Below are 22,135 nucleotides of genomic sequence, written 5' to 3'. Positions count from 1 at the left end.
AGCTGAAAACTCCCTCTGTCCCCATGGTCCTCCTTTAAACACAGACCCCCCATGCCCCCCCCCACACCATCAACCCCGACATTCTGACACCTGCTCCAGTCAGCTCTTACACTATCACTACTGTTTCTGCTTTTAAAATGCTCGATTTCACGTCTGTCTATGTCAGAGTGTACCCTGATTTATGTTGCATCTTTGCAGTAAATCGTGATTTGTCAGAGAAAATTAGGCTAGATAGTTCAGTGGCAAATCTTGGTGGTTTTACGGTTATGTGCACAAGGTAGAGGCGTCGACTGGCTCTCTCTCTCTCTCTCTATATATATATATATATATACGAAAAAAAAAACTAGTGCTGACTCTAGGACAGCATTAGCCGGAATACTGCTGGCCGTTTTGCTCAAAATTATACGGCAGGCAGTGCCTGATGCTTTCAACGGCTTTTCTACCTCCTTTTGCCTCACTCGCATTCAAGCGCATCATCGGTTTGCCAGCTTCTACGGCTGTTCTTTTCAAATCTGGTTCTTTAAAAACGGAGCAAACACTCGGCGGTTTCGAATCATTAGTGTTTGAAGCCTCTTTAAGTCGGAATTCCTATTTTTTTTTTTCCCGGGATAAGCAAGAAAGTGCCGCCGTCTCTAGTCTTGGATGAAATGACCATTTGGTGATGAATTCTTAATGACGAGTAAAATAACGGAGCAGGACCAGCTCGCAGTATTTCAGTGAACGGTCCCAGTGGCGACTGTCAGAGGAGGGGTGGAGAGAAGTTCGAAGCGGGGGAGGAGTCCTTTGTAAATGCTTTCTTAAATGAAGGGACAAGGGGGTAATTCCCGGAGGCGCAAAAGGTTGAGAACCCGCGACATATGGGGTTTTTACGGAGGGCATCCCCCAACTTGAAAATATAGGAGCGATGCTCCGTGCGACACCAAGACGTCACTCACCGTTGCCTTGACTGGGACATAGAGCACCGGCTTGCCAGCTGCGCCTTTCTTATGGTCCGCTCGAGAGCTGCTGCCCACCTGGAAACCTTTGGATTTCACCCAGAATTTAAATTTGGCGTTGATGAGGCTGTTCTCAATGAAGCCGCACTCGTCACTCTGCAGAAGTGTTTGCAGGATTTTGTTGTATTTCCGACGGGTGACGGTCTTTGTCTTTCCTGAGTCCCCGTAAGTCCGGAGGCACCACTCCTGAAATTCACTGAACATCTCTCCCTCAGCGCTCGGGCTACTCCTTATCAAATCCACAGTCGCCTTCCTCGAAGACATGCTTTCCTCTCCTTTCTTATTTTCTTCTTCTTCTCGTTTTCTTCACTCAGCAGCCTGTACCAGCGAATTATTGTGCCTCCTCCGTGCAAGTCTTCCGATTTCGCTGTCCGGCCCCCTCGCAGTCACACCTGTTCGCAGCAGCGCGTCTCCCGTCCCAAACGCGACACGAATGTCAGCTGCACACATCCTCCTCCGAGCAACGGACGCGGGAGGGGGCGGTGTGATGGCTGGGAGGGGGTGAAAGGGGCTGTCCTACAAAGAGGCTCTCTCCCACCTGTGTGTCAAAAAATGCTCAAGACGCGTGTCGAAATAATAGAAGGCGACGCGGCTCGCGGGATAGGAGGGCTTTCAAACCGAAGCGCACACCCCAACCCCCATGTGCTGCTCACGATGTGCTCCTTTTATTTGCATTTTGTTACCCACGCGTCTGTTTCTCTTCGACACCTGTTAGAATACCAGCGTGCATCCTATCTGGTGGTCGACCGATCTGCCTACCCCTTAGCAGACCTCGCGCGTGGTTAAGGACAAAATAAAATCGTGAAAGATGAGCACTTCGTGACGGACTGGCGGCGTCATTCGTACCGTTTAGGTGTCCATCTTAGCAAAAGAACCCAAGACGAACGGGACCTAAACAATACCATCATCTTTTAGCCTGCGGCGAGGGCATCGTGCGAATAGAAGGTAAATGTTAAAAAAAAAGTTAAAAGACTTTCAAAAAATATCGAGAACCCGGTTTCCACTCTGCATGGTGGGCGTACATACGGGACCCCGTGCCGTTGTGCCTGGCTGCCTTTATTCTTTCATTTGCAAGTTTAAGGTCACTTAAGTTATTGTTGCCGCTTCTCTGAGTAGACGCTCATTTGAAATCGCCACCCTGGCGGAAACACTGTACGCTGCCAACAATGAGGGACACCTGCCAACTCGCCCCATCCCGCTATCCGCTCGTGTGTGCCAGCTGCCTTCTGAAAACCACAGGCTGGCAGGCTTTGACATCGCATGGTGCTTCGTTTTCCGTTTGTTACCGACCGTAGGCTGCACAGTGGCGCTTGCACCTTTTGCTCAGTACGGCTTCCGTGTAGTTTTTTATTTTATTGTAACCCACCTACACAGGTCGCCTCACAAAGGGCTGAATCTAAACACTCCCACAGAGTATGTGAGTGCTATGTGTTGTATACCTACAATGGACTGGCACCCTGGCCTGGACTGGCCGTTGCTTTTGTCTGGAGTTGCCGACCTGTGATAGTGTACTGGGAAGAACAACCTCTTGTAAAGATGGATACTTGAGTGTCATCGCCCTGGACATTTGCATGAAAAGCAGTGACACTCAGTGCACAAAAAATAGGCAATATACAGTCTTACTAGTTTCAGTGCTGGGATAAGACAGGAATTGAATGCATACTTTGAAAAACGATATTCTTAAACTCACACACTCCAGTTCATGGAGATAAAACCTTATCAAAGCAGCATTGGCCACAAGGTGGGAAACAGCCCCGAGCAGTGTCCCAGTCCATCAAAGGGCCCACTCGTGCACATGCCAACTTGTAGACTCGCACAGGGCCACTTTGGAATCTCCAGTTAACGTATTCTGCAAGTTTTTCAGGATACGGGATGGAGAACAGTGTAACCTGACGGAAAACCCATTCAGACTCCTCACTGACAAACAAAAACAGGTATGGGATTCAGACCCAAAACACCAGATGAAGGGGCAAAGCTCACCACTGTTCCATTCCCTGAGTTGTAAATGCAGAATACAATTAGTGATAGCCACTGCACTAGGGTCCCAATCCAGGTGGTTTGGCATGTGGAGGGTGTGGCAATGCACTGTCAGCACATGCTCCCAACCTCTCTCTCTCTTAAGAAAAATCGAGGGTGGAAGAGAAAAAAATGAGATTATTGTATGCCCCCCCTCTCTGATGCAGCACAGTATACCCTTCCCTTCAAAGACTGCAAGGTTTTGCAGTGAATTACTGAAACACCTGAACTCAACTAAAAATATCCTCATGTGCTTAGGATCTCGGTTTAAAGAGACCTTATTTACCTTCTCCCACTCATTGATTTATTTTAGGCACTGCATGAGAAACACATTTTGGGTGATTTCCAACAGAGATCATATTGTAATAATGGTAATTAATTTGTAACTTTCACTTGTATTTTATCTGTTTTCCTCTACATTAATGACACCTGCCATGTCACTTTAAACATAACTTTCTCAAGTTCTCAAAAGAAAAAGATTCTCTGAGGCCAATATGACAGAGATCAGTCAGTAGAAGGCACTCAGATGGCCTCAGCTGTTAGTGACCAAGTATCTGCTACTGTATATTCCTAACTGTGCTCTTAGTTCCTTCCTGAAGAGCTAAACCTAACTATTTAAAAACTCTAAACAGTAAATGGTCCAAAATGAAGGATTACATGTTCTTAGTTGGTCATGTTAAGCTCTCTCTCCCAAGTTCTCCTGTACACAGTTGAATTGCAAAGATAGGTTTATTTTGACAACAATAGTGGAGTGTTTTTTGAATTTATTGGACTGTACCTTACATATGCTTGAAAGCCTAACAAGTGTTGTTTTTTATTTTTTTTACTCCTGTCAGCTGTTTACTAAGAGCAAAAGGTTATCAAAAGCAGGTAAACAGTTTAATTTATTCACTTATTTCAGACTCCATAATGCAATCAAAAGAGAAAGTGTGAGTGTGAGACAAACGAGGAGGAATAAAGGCATAGGAGGCACACTGAGAGTCACTTTGAGGAGGTGGGTAAGGCGCCTCAAAACGACAGTCTCAAAAAACAGACTTTATGGGAACAAGCTCCAGAGAAGTTGAACTAGTCAAGAGATTTTGAGACTCACAAGGATACCAAGGAAAGGTATCTTGGCAGGTCATAATAAAAGAAGAAAACAAGTAAGTTCCATTTTGACATTACCACATGCTTGAGTATTCTTTAAAATAAACTATATAGCAAAACACTTAGAACATTTCAGTATTTCTAAACGTGTCAGCCCACCACAATGAAACCAAGTTGTGTATTGAAGAGTAAATAATGTTCAAAAGAAAATTTTATAGAAGTCTGCGGTGGGCTGGTGCCCTGCCCAGGGTTTGTTCCTGCCTTGCACCCTGTGCTGGCTAGGATTGGCTCCAGCTAACCCAAACGACCCTGTGTTAGGATATGGTGGGTTGGATAATGACTGACTTTTATAGAATTAGAAAATGACACCTTTTATTGGCTAACTAAAAAGATTACAATATGCAAGCTTTCGAGGCAACTCAGGCCCCTTCTTCAGGCAAGATGTAATCTAACACGGTAAAACACCCTAGTACTACATTATTGAGATGAATTCATTATCACCACACCTGTTTAATCCATCCCAAAGTTGAGGGGACACATTCATTTATGTATTGAAATTTACATTTTAATATTTATGTGCATTTTCTACTCATTCAATTTTATTATATTTCTTTCAGATGAGTACTGCCATATTGTTATATACAGTACGTTAATCATTAAATTGTTTCAGAGAAAGGGAGGAGTTTTCCTTTTTTAAATGAAGAGACATTGGAAAAGGTGCAAATGCTTGTTAGCTGAAGGTCATGTGTATACTGTACACTCTTCTTTTCCTTTATTTTTCACTCATTATTTAATGTATTCATATATTTAGTCCAAATTTCCTATTTGACAATATGGTTTTGTATTCTGTTCTTGTAATAACCATCTTCTAGTTATACCACAATTGGTAGGTATAGGGAAGATCATAAACCATGACAATTTTAGCAAAGTATGGTAATTATAGTCTGTTTAAAATTATTAAATAAAGTTCCTTTTGAGGAAGAAACAGAGACTTACTGTACTGTACATGCAATACATAGATGTGCAAGAAACTTTCTACTTGAACAGATTTCTGTTTTGTTATGCTATCGTGAAGCGATATGGTCTGAATTAATACCAAAGTTTGCAATGCATAGATACCATCCAACCCGCTGTATCTTAACTACAAGGTCACAGGGGTCCGCTGGAGCCAATCCCAGCCAACACAGGGCACAAGGCAGGAAACAAACCCCGGGCAGGGCGCACGCACACACACACACACCAAGCACACACTAGAGACAATTTGGAATCACCAATGCACCTAAACTGCAAGTCCTTGGACTGTGGGAGGAAACTGAAGCACCCAGAGGAAACCCACGCAAACATGGAGAGAACATGCAAACTCTACGCAGGGAGGACCCAGTCAGTGAACCCGGGTCTCCTAACTGCGAGGCAGCAGCAACACCACACTGTACCACCATGCTGCCACATAGATACCCACTTTTTTTAAATTTTCACAATAGTGTCACAGATCAATGCACTCATGTATTCCGATGACTTCTTGATCATATTTTCCCATTGTCTATGTAAAACAGAAGCATTTAATCTGTGTTGTTATTTGGGATTTTAGGGAGTGACCAAGATGGTGCATATCAACATGTATTCTGTTATCAGTAGGCGTCACCACTGGACTTTCAAAAATTTGCATGTTTTCCAAGTGCAGTTTCATTAAGAAGAGAGGCATCTGTCAAGTGAGAATATGACTAGTGCTGTCTTGCTGTGTTGCAATCAGAAGTGTAACTTGTACTGCAGGTATTGCTGACTACTTTGAACTAATTACTTGTAACATTGCTCTTTAACTGGACAGCTTTTTGAGCTGTCACTTCCTCCACTGACATTAAATAACAACCTTAAATAAGGGGAAAAAACATTGTGGCCATCAAAGCTTTACTCTGCACTTTCTAATTCGATGTTTTTTGTTTTTTTATTGAATGTACTGTGACACACAGCAGAAAGACTCCCATTAATCTTCAACATTTTCCCATGTACATTATTTCTGGGTAGACACTGCTTCTGCACAACTGTATAGAGCATAAATACTGCCTTCCCTTTCTTCCAAATCTGTCTTTTTTAATCTCCATAACAAACACCAGGCCACTATCTGCATTTGCATTGAAAGCTTACTTCATTTTTTTACATATCATAATTTTTAGTGCATATGACTTCTAAATATTATTCATAGCATCCTAAAAATATTGTAGATTCTCCTCTGAATATTTGCTCAAGTTGATGTAAAGTATTCCTCCTGATAATGCAGTCAGTTGGCTTGAATCAAAATAAACTTTAAAAAGCAGCCAGAATTATTTCTTCTGTTACCATTTTTCAAAGGCTGTTTTCTGCCTATTCAAGTCTATATCTTTGATGACATACCCATGTATGATTCCTGTTGTTACTCCACCTTTACTGTTACCACTCCCAGGTTTACAAAATCAAAAAATCTGCACATACAGCAGCAATCAGAGGTTTTCAAGTTTCTGGATGATGGGACACAGTTGCAATCAGATACCCAAGTGGGAATGAATAATCATTTTACTGCACATGAGAGGTAAGTGTGTATCTTTAACAGCCTCCAGTGAAAACAAGAAGTCATCGTATTCAAATTCTAAATGACAGATGTGTGCTTTTCTGTATTTTTGGGGATAACTAAACTGACACTTATCCTCAGAGGCTATAAAATTCCATTCCTGGGGGAATATTTTTGTCTGTTTCTCTTTACAGCAAACTGAGATAACACATTTTTCCAATGGGGTTTACTGCAGTTCTGCTCTTGCTTTCTACTGTAGGTCACTCTGGGAGTTGTTTCTCTCTTTTATTTAAAATTCCTTTAACGCTTTTGTACTTTTTTGCATAATGTTAGCTCTCCTTTTTGTTTTTATTTAGGATGAGATATACACTTTTAGCACCTTTTGATTTCCAACTATTATATGCATATAAACCAAGCAGATCAGAGTAGTTTAAAACAATGTTCTCTTACCCTTATGTTTATATGCAGTAGCTTCTTTATAATATAATCGTGGTTATATATAATATTTTGATAGATTCTTGCAGAAATTTCCCTTTTATGACTTAAGAAGCTCTAGAGCCAGACAGCAGAGCCTAGGGAAAGAAGGAGCCAGTCAACAGAATTCTATCCCTTCAGTGCACCTCTGCTTTTTCTGCCGCTGACAAGACATCCTATAAGCCTCTTGAGAGACTGTTGAGCACTGTGATAGAAATGAATGAGCAATTTGCTTTTGTTATATGGTGTCTTTTATTATGAATATTAATTACCACACATCATGCATAAAAGGACAGAAGGAAGTTTAATTCTGAATGTGAAATGTACTGAAGAGAAGATAAGAAAAATATAAACCAGAAGCAAACAGTGCATGGTTTGGCTATATTCATTTAGAACAGGCCACAAAATAGAGCATTTCTAATTATATAAAACGAAGAAGAAAAAAAGAAAAAATGCAGCCTGGTTTATTAATAACATCATTCGTTTTAAATGTTTGAAGGCACAAACATTTACTTTGAGGCATTAGTCCTAGGTTGCCATAGTGATTAGTCATAATGGAAAAATGCCAGTGAGACTGGACAAAAACTGTGGAGAGCAGGGCCACACATTAGTATTGAGTTATCTATCCAAAGGTGAGGAAGCTTGCAAAATGACATAAAGACATTTTCTTAAAACCCCCTACTGTACCATAAAGTGGTGATTGTCAAGCAAACAACAGATGAACAGGCTGAGAGACATTATGGTTAAGAACACTGAAGAAGGATCATGGGTCTGAAAGTCTTCTATGCATTATTGATCTTACTGAGCCACTGTTGCAACTTTAACAGGGTACTAAACCTCAGAATTGGCATTTCTAAAATCTGACTCAATAACATAAATGCAGTACCATATGTAGACTTTTAAAAACTTTAATAGCTACTGTATAGAATTTTTCCAGTTGGGGCAGATGGAAAATGCTTCAGTAGCATTTTCTGCCACAGTATGTTTAGATCCAATAGGTTCAGAGCAAATACAGGTATGTGAAAAAATGTGTTGTCTCATAAACATAAAATGAAGAACTCTTAATGAAGTTTGTAATTAAAGTGATTTTGGAATGTGTGAACCATGAAGAAGGTTGATGTTTCTTCCAGACAACTGATAAAGAGTTGACAGTTGAAATAAGCTTTTCTAAAATACCCTGCAATATGCCATTACTGAAGGCAAACAGGGTGGGTGACACTAAAGCCACTTGTCAAAAATCATACTGTTGAAAGAACAGGGAGCTATCAGTTGACACTACTAGTTTTGTGAAGGTATCAGTCGTCATTTTTTTTTCTCTGCTTTAACTTCAAATTAAATATAAACATTGTGTTTTGTCTTGCACTTTGGAGCACAGGGATTGCTGCCACTATGAACATTTTTCCAGGTATCTTGGAATTCTGAGTGTATTATTTTTAGATTTGGTAATTTCTGATTTCCATGTACAAATCTCTGGCTTTTCAAATTCAGTTCACTTTACTTAAAGATCAGCAACCATTTTTCCAATGTTAAATCAAAGTGTAAATTACAATAAGCAGTGCAACGTACACAAATACACCATATGCAATACATTACGCCAGACCTTTACTTTATTCTACTCTTGATGCTGAAATCTTTAATAACACTCACCCACAGTCGCATGTGCAATACCACAAGCAACACAAGCACATTCATTCGCTTTTCTATTTAAAGTACTAGGGGGCTTTGCCCCCTGCTCGCTTTGCTCGCCAACCCCCAGGCCTGCACTATGCGCTAACCTCTTTGCCGTTCTGCCGCTCACGTATGGGGATGCAGATGTAGAATTTAAACAGATTTTTATTTTCATGGGAATTGTTACATATTCATAATGGAACTAACTATTTTACATTACAGCTAGTAATTACCATAGTAAAACATAATAATTTCAAAGTAAATTATGTTTCATGTTGCATTGGAGTCATTCGTTGCGTAATACAATTTCCTTCTGTTTGGCTTTGAAATGAACATGCAAATACTTTTTAAACTTTTACTTTTTTGAATTAATTGTTCATCAATATCGCATTGAATTTTGATTCTGTGTTTGGACTTTCATCGTGACAACGCAACGTATAACTGCCCGTAATTGAATTTCATTTCTTTCTCTCCATTAAATAAAATGACTTTTTCGAATGTTTGGCTCTGAGATTTTTTAATTGTCTTTGCAACAGCTATTCTACTGGGAAACTGTTAACGTTTTAATACAAATGGCATATCAAGATCTCCTTTGTTATCTAATGTTATCCACGGAAAATTAACTACATTACCTTTCTTGGATACATCCTTCTTTCAACAGTAATTTGTGCAGTGGAAGACCGGACGGTGTTAACGGTTATAGATATTCTACAGGATATTATAAGTTGATGTTTTCATGTTCTGCACGATCACCATAAACTGTTCAGCATAGTCTATTGATACGCATTTAACCAATTTGCTGTTTAACCGATCAACATTTTTGGCGTTAATTCGTTTGACTTGGTCATTTCTCTGTGCTAGGATTGCCCATGTACTAATTTTTCTGTTGATAACCGTTCGTGATGAAATTCTTCAATAAGATTTGGACATAATGCATCTCCTTTAATTGGGAACTTAAAGTGAGGAAATTGTTAAAATTTATAAGAGTTGAGAGAGCAGGAACTGTGTATGTCAAAAGCATTCAGACGAATGAGAGGTGAGAGGACCGTGTGTGTGGTTGAAAATGGTTGAGAGGAGGGTGGGACTTGGAAAAAATCTCATGGCCAAAGTCTAGTCTCTCCCCAGGACTTTTTTATATAATAGAGAGACAATAACAAAGTGCATCATCATTGAGGTTCTAGAATAAAAAACTACTGTCTGTACTACATCCATGATTAATGAAAGATGATTAAAGATCTTGCCACAAACTTATTTTGACAATGGATTAAATTTGAAGCTCTCCATAAACATGCTCACATTTTTACTGCATCACACTTTGCAATGGACTTTTATAAAAACGGCAAATGAAGTATCTTTTCTTCTTATTTGATTCTTTAAATATAGAAACTACTGTATACAGCTCATAATCATTTTGACTAAAAAGAGAAATACATCTGCAGATCTATCCCTATATGTATTTTTCTGAATTAGCCTTTCAGTACATAAACTGAGGTGCCTAATCTGTCCTGGGAACAGTGGATTCAAGAGAGAAATGAAGCACACACCCAGACTCAGATGTGTTGTGCCCAATTAAATATGTTGTTTATGTTAGCAACTCATTTTTATGCATTTGCAGGCCAGATTTTTGTCTTCTTTTTGGGATATTGTTGAGGTCCTACTGCAACAAATTAGCTAGTTTTAAAAATTCTGCAAGGTTTATAGTTGTTTTTAAAATTGAAAATGTATCTAACTAGCTTATTGATAAACCCAATTTAAAATAAATGTATACATTTTGTCAGGTGTATAGGGAGATGGTCAATATGCAAAATATGAAATATATTTAAGAGTAAGCAATTACATCATTATGATTAATTACACATCTTCTGCCCTTCCTTATACAGGCAGCAACAAGGGTTTTGGGGTTTTTAGGCATACAGCCACAATCAGTCCAGCTGGGCCAGCTCAGATTTGCTAGTCAACATGAATGCATGTCCTTGAACTCTGGGAGGAAAACAACGGGGATCATGGAGGAACACACAAACACCACACAGAAATCACTCCTAACAGAACCAGCAATGGTCAAAGCAAAGTGAGAACACAACACTGTTTATTGAAGCTGGTCATTCTAAAAAATGTCAGAAATTGTTGTTTGTGTAATTCAGATCAGATTTTCTGGGGGTTTTTTGTTCATCCTGGGCTGTGTTTTTAATAACATTATTAAACTGTAAGGTCAATCTAAAGGTAAACTAGTTAAAAACTAGAAGGGAGGACTGAACAATTCATATGTAAGTATTGTGGTAAAAGAAATGAACACACTTACACAGACATACAATATTACAAAATCATAATGCAAAACATGCCCAATAATATAATGCTAAATGCAGTGGCATAGCAGCCATATTGGATCTCTGGAAAAATATAAGACCACCAGCCCACCAGTACAAAGGGAAAAAAGAGCCAAATGCACTCAACTTGTTGATACGTTTTACACATAAAATCTGTTACATATTTCCACCCACTCTCAACCCTCCCCGGTACAAGCAAGCAGCTTCAACCAGATATCATTATATACAAGGATATGCAAATACAGAGGAAACGAAGACAGCAACACTATAAGACAGCAATAGTTTGACAGATCAGCCACACTGCTTTTATTGTTGTATGAAATTGAAACCACAAACATTCAGAAGAACAATCTTTGGAAAACAACACCAAATTACTCTTCTCTATGTTATATTGTTATGCTGTTAAGCTAGAAGCTGCAGATCCATATTAATTCAGTGAAAAGTAAACTATGCCACATGGGTCATACTTCAGCACAACAAATAGAAAAAAAGCATTATTGGGGTGTAACAATAAAATGATTAAAAAAAGAAGTGTTCTAAATTAATCACTGAATGAATAGGAAATTATATTCCCAGTGTCAATCATAATAGCAATTATGAAGATAATGTACAAAATGGTGCCTGTTTTAAAAACAGACTTATCAGTGATGGTAAAACTGAAATATCAGGCAAAGTCAGAGCATTTAAAGGTTGCTAGCACAGCTCTTTCATAATTCCAGAGACTTTGGTTTGAATCTTTGTTTGGTTACTGTTTTTTTTTTTTTTTGGAGTGTACACGGTTGTCCAGTTTTCTGTGACATCCAACACAATTGTGCATTAGGTGAATTTGTAAATCTGTATTAGCCTAGTGTAAGTGTGATAGAATCATCTCAATGGTGTAAAAGTAAAACCAGCACATGTGCTTGTGATTAAGCCTCTATAAACCACATGCTGCTCTTATATTAAGACATTCTCTGGCCTCTGTATATTTTGATATTATGTAGTTTAGTGTATACATGAGCTCTACTGCTTTTGTACTCAAAATGCACAGGAAAGCAAATTAATGAAGCATCATTGCAGCATTAGTTAGTACCAATGAAAAGTGTCTTTCATTGCTTGGAGATTAAACCAGAGGCGGTAGGTAGTATTGGAGTTTGCGTCTACTTTGGTTTACATTCATCTCTTAAAAAGACTTAATTTATCAGGGCTTTTTGTCAGGTAAGATACTAATCAGCATATGAATACTGGGCTATTGCTTAAGGTTCTTAGCTTAATAAAGGGATTGCACACTGAGCCGCAAATCAGGTTTTTTTTTGTTTTTTTTTTTCAGTCACCACACGTGTCAAGCACATTGTTAAGTTGGGCAAGCAGTTTTGCACATCTCCGGTTCAAAGCCCGTGGCATGCCCCTGTCTTCCATTTAAGCAGCCACACGCCTGACTAGAGGCAGGGCTCTCTGTGCGCAGCATTCTTTGTTGTGGCCTCTTCATTAAAACACAGCCTGCCGTGCTGCCTGCATCTGCACATCACTGATCGTCTGAAACAACACAAGTCTCTCAATGGGGCACATTGTAGCTTTTTAATTTGCTAAAACATATAGGCTATTTACAAATTCATCTTTTGTAGTGTTATAAATTTTCCCTTTCCCAAAAAATGAAAACAGTGTTAGTACCATTTGTATTAACATTAACTGGACAACTTTTGTCTTATTGTCCCTTTGGTTGTATGCATTTTACTGTGCATATAACATTTTGTATGCCATTACTATTCTAAGTACAATCAGTAAACTCTGAAAATTACATAATGATGGCAAAACAGTAACCAAAACGTACCAAAAGATTAACAAATACAAAAGGAAACACATCAGCATTTTGCTGCTGGAGAAATTTCTCCAGTCGTTTCATATCTGTTTTTATACAGTTTTAGGTTGTCGGCATCACTGAGCTGATCCTAAGCTAATCTTTTCTGAAGACTGCAGTGATTCTTTATTTAACAGTAAGAGGTGAATTTGACAGTTGAACAGTTTAGCCCCAAATGAAACCCTGGTGTTAGTTTTACAAATGCATTGTCCTGATACTGTAAAGCAAGAGAACAACACATAGCTGATGATGAATCTACAGCAGATAAAGCATCGTGTTTTATGTTTACTTTTTATTTTTCAGTGTGGAAAAATATATCTGTTTAAATTGGCATTTCAACATTTTGGCCATTTTCCATGTGGTGAACAAGTCTTTCTATTCTCCTAGTCACTAGCCTGGTTAACAGGTGTGACAAGCGATTGGCATATCTGAATGAATTTGATATACATTAAGAATTAAGCAAGATAGTGTGAATTTCAGAATTTGGACTAATGTGCTAGTCTGTAGTTATTTTCTGTTCAACATCTTTGTATTTTTTTTCAAGTAGAAACAGAAAGAATCAAAAAAGTAAAAAGTTTTAAACCCTCCATGAGTGCGCCCTGTTATATTTTTCAATATGGCATTTTGTATTACAAATGAACACAATAACAATGGTATCTATTTCTTGGAAAGGGGGTTTGCATACACTATATATCTGTATATATCTATGTACCATATATGTAAAGCTACAAGTCCCCAGCTGACTCATCAACTGACTTAAAATAAATTCTTAGTTATTTGCAGAAAGCCAAACCATTAGGTTAATCTAATGGCACTGAGGCCTAGAAAACTCCAGCCTTACCAAACAATTTCAATTTAATCATGAAAAAAAATCAGAGAGTACTATAATGAAGTTTGCAATACATAGTGAGAAATAATGATCTTTAAAGTTATCTAGAGTGTTTATCTCCATCTCTTCTATGTCTTTAGTATGCTACAAATTTCATTATTCCTATATTTACTTAGTTGGAAAAGGGGCCCTCTCCAGGCTAGTCAAAGTTGAAAATTTTGATGTTTTGATATAAATTAATATTTTCATCAAGTTACAATTACATGGATTTAGAAATATAGCCAAGATTTTGCTAATGTTGTAAATGGCTATTACTACTTGAATTGACTGATTTATAATTTATTTTTCACATATGTCTGAAAAGCCCCATTTTCAGCAGCCATTACTCCAGTGTCATAGTTGATCCTTAATTGATTGTGTTTGATTGCTAATTGATTATTAGAGAAACTACTGTAATTGTGTTAACACAGCTGAAACTTGTTATTCTGTTCAACAAAGCAAGTAGACTGTCTTTCCTGGGATTGCAAGGTACTGGCATTCCTAAAGTTCAATTATAGGTTAAAAAAATGAACAAAACAGATTTCTTAAGAAACACATCAGTCCATTGTTATTTTGGAAAATGAAAGGTTCCATGCTACAGATTTCTAAGAAAGTCAAGATTTTATATAAAGGTGCCTATTACTGTCTTGAAAGAAGAGGGCAAACTGGATCTATCCAGGATAGAAAATGAGGGGAAAGGCCAAGATGCACAACGAGGAAAAGGACATCAGTCTGTAGTGGGCTGCTTCCTTAAATACACACCAAATGCTAGTGTCATCTACAATAGCATCATACACTATATGAATAATAAATTATAAAGAATATTCATTCTCCCAGTTAGTCATTAAAATTTTGCTTGATACTTTTGATCAGATTGCAAAAATGTAATTTCAAATGACCATAAAGTTTGCATATAATTTTGTTATTTTGGAGAAAATTAGAGAAAAATTAATTTGATGTTCAAAATGTGAAGACTACTCACTGGAAACAGTACAGTCTTTGTCAAATTAATTTGAACCCAGAAATCCTATAGAATTCTTCAGTTATGTGAATGTGACAGTGATGAGTATGGATCAGCAATATATAACATCATGTCATTGGCAAAAATGGATCCTTATTGTTCAAGTCCTTCTCTTATAATTCCTTATTACTTAGCTGATTGTAACATTCTGGAGATATCCTCATTCAACTTTGTTAAAAGTTTTTTATGCATCTAGAGACAGAAGGACCTCTTGAAGGTCAGGTGCTGCAGTGTGCACTGTGAGCCTGCAAACATTGATAGTACATAACCTCCTTTAACTTAAATTCCAGTTTTATCTTGTAATATTATACACTGAAGTACTTTCCTTATTCTTTTAGCTAAAGCTTTCACTAGGGTTGTAATTATTAGTTTGGGACCACTCATTTTCAGATTTGGGCTTGGTGTACACTGCTACTTTGTTTTTTATTAATGTGAACTCAAGTTATTGCTTTGAGTTTTTGTTTTTTCATTTGATCCTCTTTCTGATTTCCAGCATTTCTGTCCTCTTACTGGCCTCAGACCAAGGTCTCATTCACACCTGTGCACTTGCAGGTGCAAATGTTAATGCATTTACATTTTCCTTGTGTTTTTGTGCATTGACACCTATTTTAATCTTGATCCCATTATTTAATAGGGAGACTGGTCTGCAGGATGCACACTCAATAAAATTTTTGTTTTTCTTTGGAAGAACCGCAGTCTTTGTTACTCAGCACAAACTGAGACTCATCAGACCAGTCTAGATGTTTCTGTCTTCAGCTGCTCAGTTTTGTTGAGCCAGTGCCTGTTGCAGTCTCAGCTTTCTGTTCTTGACTGACAAGAGTGGAACCTGACGTGGTCTTCTGCTGTTGTAGCCCATTCGCCTCAAGGTTCAACGTGTTGTGCATTCTGAGATGCTTTTCTGCTAACCACAGTTGTCTAGAGTGGTTACCTGAGTTACCGTAACCGTTCTGTCAGCTTGAACCAATCTGCCCATTCTCCTCTGACCTCTGTCACCAACAAGGACTTTCTGTCTGCAAAACCGCCGCTCACTAAATGTTTTTTGGTTTTCACACCCTTCAAATGTTGTAAAGTGTAGGAAATGTTGGGCATGAACATTAATTGACCTGTGTCGGTATGATTTTATGCATTTTCTTCAATGTGGCTTTGTCATTTTTTTGTATTGCATACACCTGTACGACTTTAGTTTTTTTTTGTAAATGTGATGTGAATTTATGACTTATTGGCATTTTAGGAGGAAAATGATTTTTTTAATGTAGTGTTTTTTTATTATACTTTGTTCAAACCTAAGAGTGCAGTTAAGTATATTAGCAGAACTGGCCATATGTGTTACAAGTTGTGTCTATTCATTTTGGTGGGGAATGTTTATGTGATTCAAACATTCCCCCTGATTTGTGTATGATCATTTTGATCACTAGCCTTGGAAAAATAAGTTTAAATAATGTTAAAACCAAATCATAGGATAAAATTAGAATTTGCCAGTCCAATGATTTGAAGAAGATGTGAAGAGGCACCTAAATGTCACCTCCTAAAAAAGTAAACTTTACAAATAGTAGAAGACTTGAATTAAGCCCAGAGTGTAATAATCTAAAGAAGAAAATCTGCACCTTCTACCAGGACAAAGCAACAACGGACAGCAATAACAGTGGTGTCTTCAGCTCTTTCAAGCATTACAAGAAGCATAGTTTTCTCGGTTCATTAGTCCATTGTGGAAATGCAATACAAACCCTAGAGAAATACTTAGTTCAACTGGCTTGGGCTTTGTATTGGAAGATTTTTGAAACAACTGAAACAAAAAAGACAGTTTTCCAAATTTGGGGGATGAAGAATTGCCCTACAGCATATAACTTATTACATGTTATGTATTTCATCTAGATTAAGAAAAAAATATTCATGCATGGTTTGAGAATGCTCAGAATGCTTCATGTGACAGGATAGGCGTCAGGGTATTGTATGCAAATTTCAGGTTGTGTGGATTTCTGTTTTTTTTAGAATGTGGAGCATAAAAATTGCAAACATTTTAGACATGAACTGAAACTGAAAACGTTTATATTTCATTAAATAAAATATAGTAAAAAGCGCACATGGCTTTCAAATATGACATTATTGTAAGTCAGGATAGCACTGAATTTAACTCCATGTAAATGCTGGGTGTCTGTTTATAGAAGGCCGCTTTCTGACTTGTGTTCAATAATTAACTCGTAATAAGTCAAGTGACTGCACTGTTTTCTTTGGTATTTAATAATTGTTCTTTATTAGTATGAAATATTTGTTTTCATGCCGTTGTATAATTTGAAAATAACTGTTTTCATTTTGTTTTATTGTCTTTGTTGGATGGTATTTGTCTGCACATGAGTATGAACAGAAAAAGAAGAAGATGGCCTTAGTTCAGTGGTTCTTAAACATTTTTTCTCGTGACCCAATTTTGCCTTTTTTTGTGTCTTCACGGCCCACAATTTCTGTGAAGCATCATCTAGGGGACACGTCCCCCTGTTACAATTGCTGCTGATTGTCATCCTCATGTCCCAGTTTCATGTGATTGATGACTGAGCGTGACCCATAGTTTAAGAAACACTGCCTTAGTTCATAGTTTATAAAGAAAATATTCAGGCCAGCAGAGAGAGGACGCACTGCTAGTAACCGACCTAATAAAGCAAACGACATTTAAAACATATGATAGCATGCGTATTAGCCTTGATCTCTAGCATCATCATGGAGTGGACTACTGTAACAGGGAAGTTGTCCTAACCTGTGCAGCAGTGGTGACCTGACTAAGGCTACGTTTTTAAAAAAGGGATTCAACTGTCCAACAGGAAGTCAAATTTACCCTTAGTGGTAGAATTAAAGAACAAAGTGAAATTGGAAATGATTACCAGGATAGAACTTAAATAACTGCTCCCTTGCAAGGACAAACTAAATGTGAAGTAAAAGATAACAGTAATCATTTACTGATGAGAAAAAGAGTAAGAGTTAAACAGAATTGGGTGAAACTGGGAAGTACTGTAGATAAACTCCACTTTCTTGAAATGCTAAAAACAAGTTAATAAGACCCAAGGGAAGGTAGTTACAAAAGTATTTTGTAGTTTTTGTTTTTTTGTTTCTTTTGCTAATAAAAAAAAAATCATAAAACAGGTTTTAAGATATTCTTTACTCTTTAAATGAAACCCGAAGTGGGGTTTATAGGAAGGCGAGCTGCAGCAATGGCTACCTGGTGGTAGGAAATGAAACCAGAATGTTGTATGAGAAGGTGGAGGGCATAAAGTGATAGAAGGAAGAGCTTTGGCCTGGCAATTTAATGGGCCATCTCAGCAGATAGGCCATGAGCGTCACCTTCTCTATCTATATAAGCAGGCTCAGAGAGGCTACTGCATTCATGTTTTGTTGAATGTTTTGCACTTTTGTGCGTGCACCATCTGGTGACACTTGTTCTACCAAGATATATAAAGGAGGTTAAGCATTAGGCTGGACCTAAAGCTTGACTGCCCTCAACCTACAACCTATAAAACCAGTCTTTGATTTGCTATTCAAAGAGTGAGATAAAATGAAAAGATAATATCCAAAGAGAATTGCACTGGTACTGCATGATCCAGCATTTATGAGGTGTCATTTTTACTTATTTAGAAACTCTATTGGGCAACATTCTTTAATCAAGTTTATAGCAACACTCTTACCCATTAGCCAAAGTCAGGCGTAGGATTAAGAGATTTTTTTAGCTGCTGTTCCTTTATTTGTTTGTGTATCTTGCAGCTATAATTGCTTTCTTAATGTGAGCATTGCTCTCTTTAGTTCTTAATGAGCCCTTAAGGGATATGTAAAATTAAATGTAATAACATATAATTGCATTAAATAAACTGCTTGTGCAGTCGTTTTGGTCAGCACCAATTACTCATATTTAAACTTTATTTCTCTGCTTGTATGTTTTGAAGAAGTCCCTCAGAACTTGTGACAATTCTTTCTTTATCTTCATTTTGCACTGCGGAATCATTAACATTTTTTTAAATTATTACAAGTTACATCGGATAAATCATTCCAATAAATAAGAAGTGATATATGACATCTGAAATACCATATCATGTAGATATGTTTAGCGTTTGGTTATCTCATTTAATACGCACAATAATTATTCCGCTGGTCGAGTAATGGCAACGCAAGCTACACAGTCCTCCTGGACCTCAGTCGTGTGAGCTACTCCATTTAAGGATATTAATATTTTCCCCGATTCTAAATAAAAAGGATAATAATAATGTTTGTAGAAGCAGAAAACAAGACAATCAATTATTCTTGGAAATCATGTCAATTAAAAACAAGAAATGACAAGGAGGACACCGCAGGAATCACGCTACACTCTACATGCCAGATGTGTACGCTGTCTCTGGCTTTAAAACAACTCTGGAGTGACGGTGGGATGAAAAGGTCAGTTGTTATTATCAGTGCTACATTTCCTGATGGGCTACAGTGGGACGACGCAACCATAAAGCTTAGAGCTCCAGATTATGGAGGAACCAGACTTTTACTCTGCAGGGTTATATATCTACTGAGAGTGCAGTGTACTGATCTTTGTGAAGTCATCATCTGATTTGGTAGGTGACATTTTCTTCTTCCTATATCTTCCACATCATAGAGTTGGTTACACCTAGCCTTGGGTACTGCATGGGTGTCATAATTTATGTTAAATATGAAGCCTACCTTGATGTGATTTCACATTTTAATCTGGATTTTGAAAACCGAAAACTAGTGAAGCTAGAAGTGTCCGGTATTTGCAAAAGTGGAGGTCTATGGAGCAAGAGTAAAAGGTTAGGAGCGTGCACTGATACAGCGCATTGCCGCACCCACCACAGGATCCCCAGATTAGGACCCAAGTGCAGCCATGCAATGGGAGACACCTCAGCACCACACTAGCTCAGATGGAGTGGAACAATGTGAGGTTTTCATGGTGGCTGGGGTGCCAATTCTGCCACCAACCCCTAGGTTTTTCCCTGCAGGTTGGAAGGCCCACATGCAGGGCAGGATGCAGATTAACGTCATACCCAGGACGGAGCAATTGCAGTTCAAGGGCCTTGCTCAGGGGCCCAACAGAGTAGAGCCACTTGGGAGCAAAAGTAAACTAGTAAACAAAGCGTGAAGCTTTTATATTGAGAAAACAGACATCAACAAAGACACACACAAGAGAATTCTGAAGGAACTGCGACCATGAATATATTGAGACCTGCCGGGTATCAACGGCTGGCACAGATACTCTTTTAGTTACCAATGGATTACAGGAGTGCTTGGACCTTGTGAATTATTGCCAAGCAGCTAAAGAAGCTTATTGCAGAAAAGTTATATAACTGGAGAACAGAGAGGTCACTACAGTTATATACATTTAATAACATAACAAGTCTTATTTAACATGAATCCATGGTAATGGGCTGAGTTGTCCCTGGAGGAGGCTTCACAGGGACCCCCTTTCTCATCCCCACATGGAACTCCTTTCCCTTCACAACCAGCATGTAGGCCTAGCAGCATAATCAGAGGTGGGCCTAAGCCCCTAATAACTGTTCAAGCTAATGATGTGCCTACAGCGGATTCTGTGGGGTTTAGTTGTTGGACTATAAAGCACAAACTTGCTTGCCCCATTCCCACTGCTGACACACTGTGTAACTCTAAATCGGTCATTCAAACTGCGAGGCGTCCAAAAGGAGAAACACAAAATTAACTGGATCAGAAGTATTCGTAATTAACTTGCGGTAAAGAGGTAAGTCCCCTAAAGTATATGTGATTGAAAGCATCATTGTGTGCGACCCTAACCTAAACAAAAAAAGCAAAGTCCAAATTCTTGTTAAAATGTTTCCTATTAGCATGAACATGCATGGGAGGAATTCATAAAAGAACATAAAGTAACACATAAAAAGAATAAAAAATAAAGCTTAGCTGTCCAAAAGGGAATAAGTAAACTAGGCCTTGTCTCGTTTAGGTAAGGCAGCTCACTCACTACATAAAGCAAATACTGTGTCAACCACCACCATAGCTGTCCCACACACTCATTCAGATGTGTGCCTACAGCATATGGTCATACAATTTCCATGCCAGCCAAGCCTTTAACCCAAGATCAAGGGGTTACTGGCCGTAAGAGATCTTTAGACCACATCCATACAGTTTGAGGTCAAGAACATCCTCTGAAAATCCTGGGTTTTTTTTCCCAGATTTCATTCTGGCATTCAAAGGAATCCTGTTATTCATGTGCTCCGATTTCCAGCACATGGCACCTTTATTTTCTTCCGTGTGCCTGTTCCTCATATGAAGGAGCAGAGCTCCACCAATTCCATGTGGGAATTATCTGCTGGACAATAATGCTCTGGAGAAGTTCTCTTGGCATATCACCAGTCCCCCATAACCTGTCCTTCATTTCACTGCTCAAGGAGTAGATAGTTCCAGTAGGACACCCTTTAAAACCATGAATCGCCATCTCTCCATTCCCCCATGTTGGCACCTCAGTTGAAGTGAGAACCCTTATTGGGCTCATCTCTTCCCAGTGTTCCTTACTGTTCTGCTAATCTGTGGACATTTTTCATAAGCTTCTTGTGTCCTCAGCTTCTTGTGTCCTCAGTAAGTACTGTAATTCCTGCAAGTTTACCAGAGCAGGACTAAGTGATGAAAAGCATATCCCCTGTACCTTAATGGCTGTCAGTCACCTCAGTTGTCCCAATGCTGAGTGGCTCTTTGAGCAGTAAGCATTTGTAGAATTGTAGGAAACAAGGAAATGGCTACTTTACCACACTACTGCCTTCAATTGTTCATTTCTAACCTTGAGCACTCTGTTGCTATGGGTATAAATGCTTTGTAAGTTTCAATACAAGTAAGCAAAGATTTCTGCACAAAATACATTCGAGACTATAACACATTTTTAAGACTAAACTGACTCTACTTGATTGTAACCCTTTTGGTGTATGCTAAAAATGGGTTGTATTTACATAAAAGTCTAATTACAGGTCATATTAAACCATAATGAATACAGATACGTTAAATAAATACTAAGGTTAACCAAATATTATAGTATATTAGGAAACAGGAAAAAAGCAACATAAAACTAAAATTGACACTGAAGGCCTATTGCACCCTTTTAGAGACATTACTCAGGGACGATTTTGTCGATTCTGTATTTTTCCTGAGAAGCTGTCTCCTTTGGTGCAGCCCAGAGAGCCATTTTTGATTCCTCGCTCTCAAAGTGGCTCTCGGTGGGCACCGTTTTCAGTGACTGTCACGCTGAAACTGGAAATGACGGACACTGCTGTGCTGTAAACTGCACAGATAAATCCCCTTGTGTTTGA

At 38.4% G+C, this 22,135-nt stretch overlaps 1 protein-coding gene across 2 annotated transcripts in view; it reads right to left on the bottom strand.

The window, feature by feature from the left end:
* The window catches only part of nol4lb (nucleolar protein 4-like b), a 296,901-nt gene extending 295,476 nt beyond the window's left edge, over positions 1–1,425 (bottom strand). The window contains exon 1 of one of the 2 annotated variants that reach the window (XM_039735087.1): positions 936–1,425. In XM_039735087.1, the coding sequence (XP_039591021.1) occupies positions 936–1,259 (324 nt within the window). In that variant the 5' untranslated portion in view covers positions 1,260–1,425. The remainder of the gene's footprint in view (positions 1–935) is intronic. The other variant, XM_039735086.1, reaches the window with a different exon arrangement.
* Positions 1,426–22,135: the final 20,710 nt, after the last annotated feature.

This window comes from Polypterus senegalus, chromosome 14, assembly GCF_016835505.1.
Source record: "Polypterus senegalus isolate Bchr_013 chromosome 14, ASM1683550v1, whole genome shotgun sequence".
In the NCBI taxonomy this organism is placed as follows: Eukaryota; Metazoa; Chordata; class Cladistia; order Polypteriformes; family Polypteridae; genus Polypterus; species Polypterus senegalus.
The sequence above is the reverse complement of the archived record's forward strand: the minus strand, read 5'-3'. Positions and strand labels throughout refer to the sequence as shown.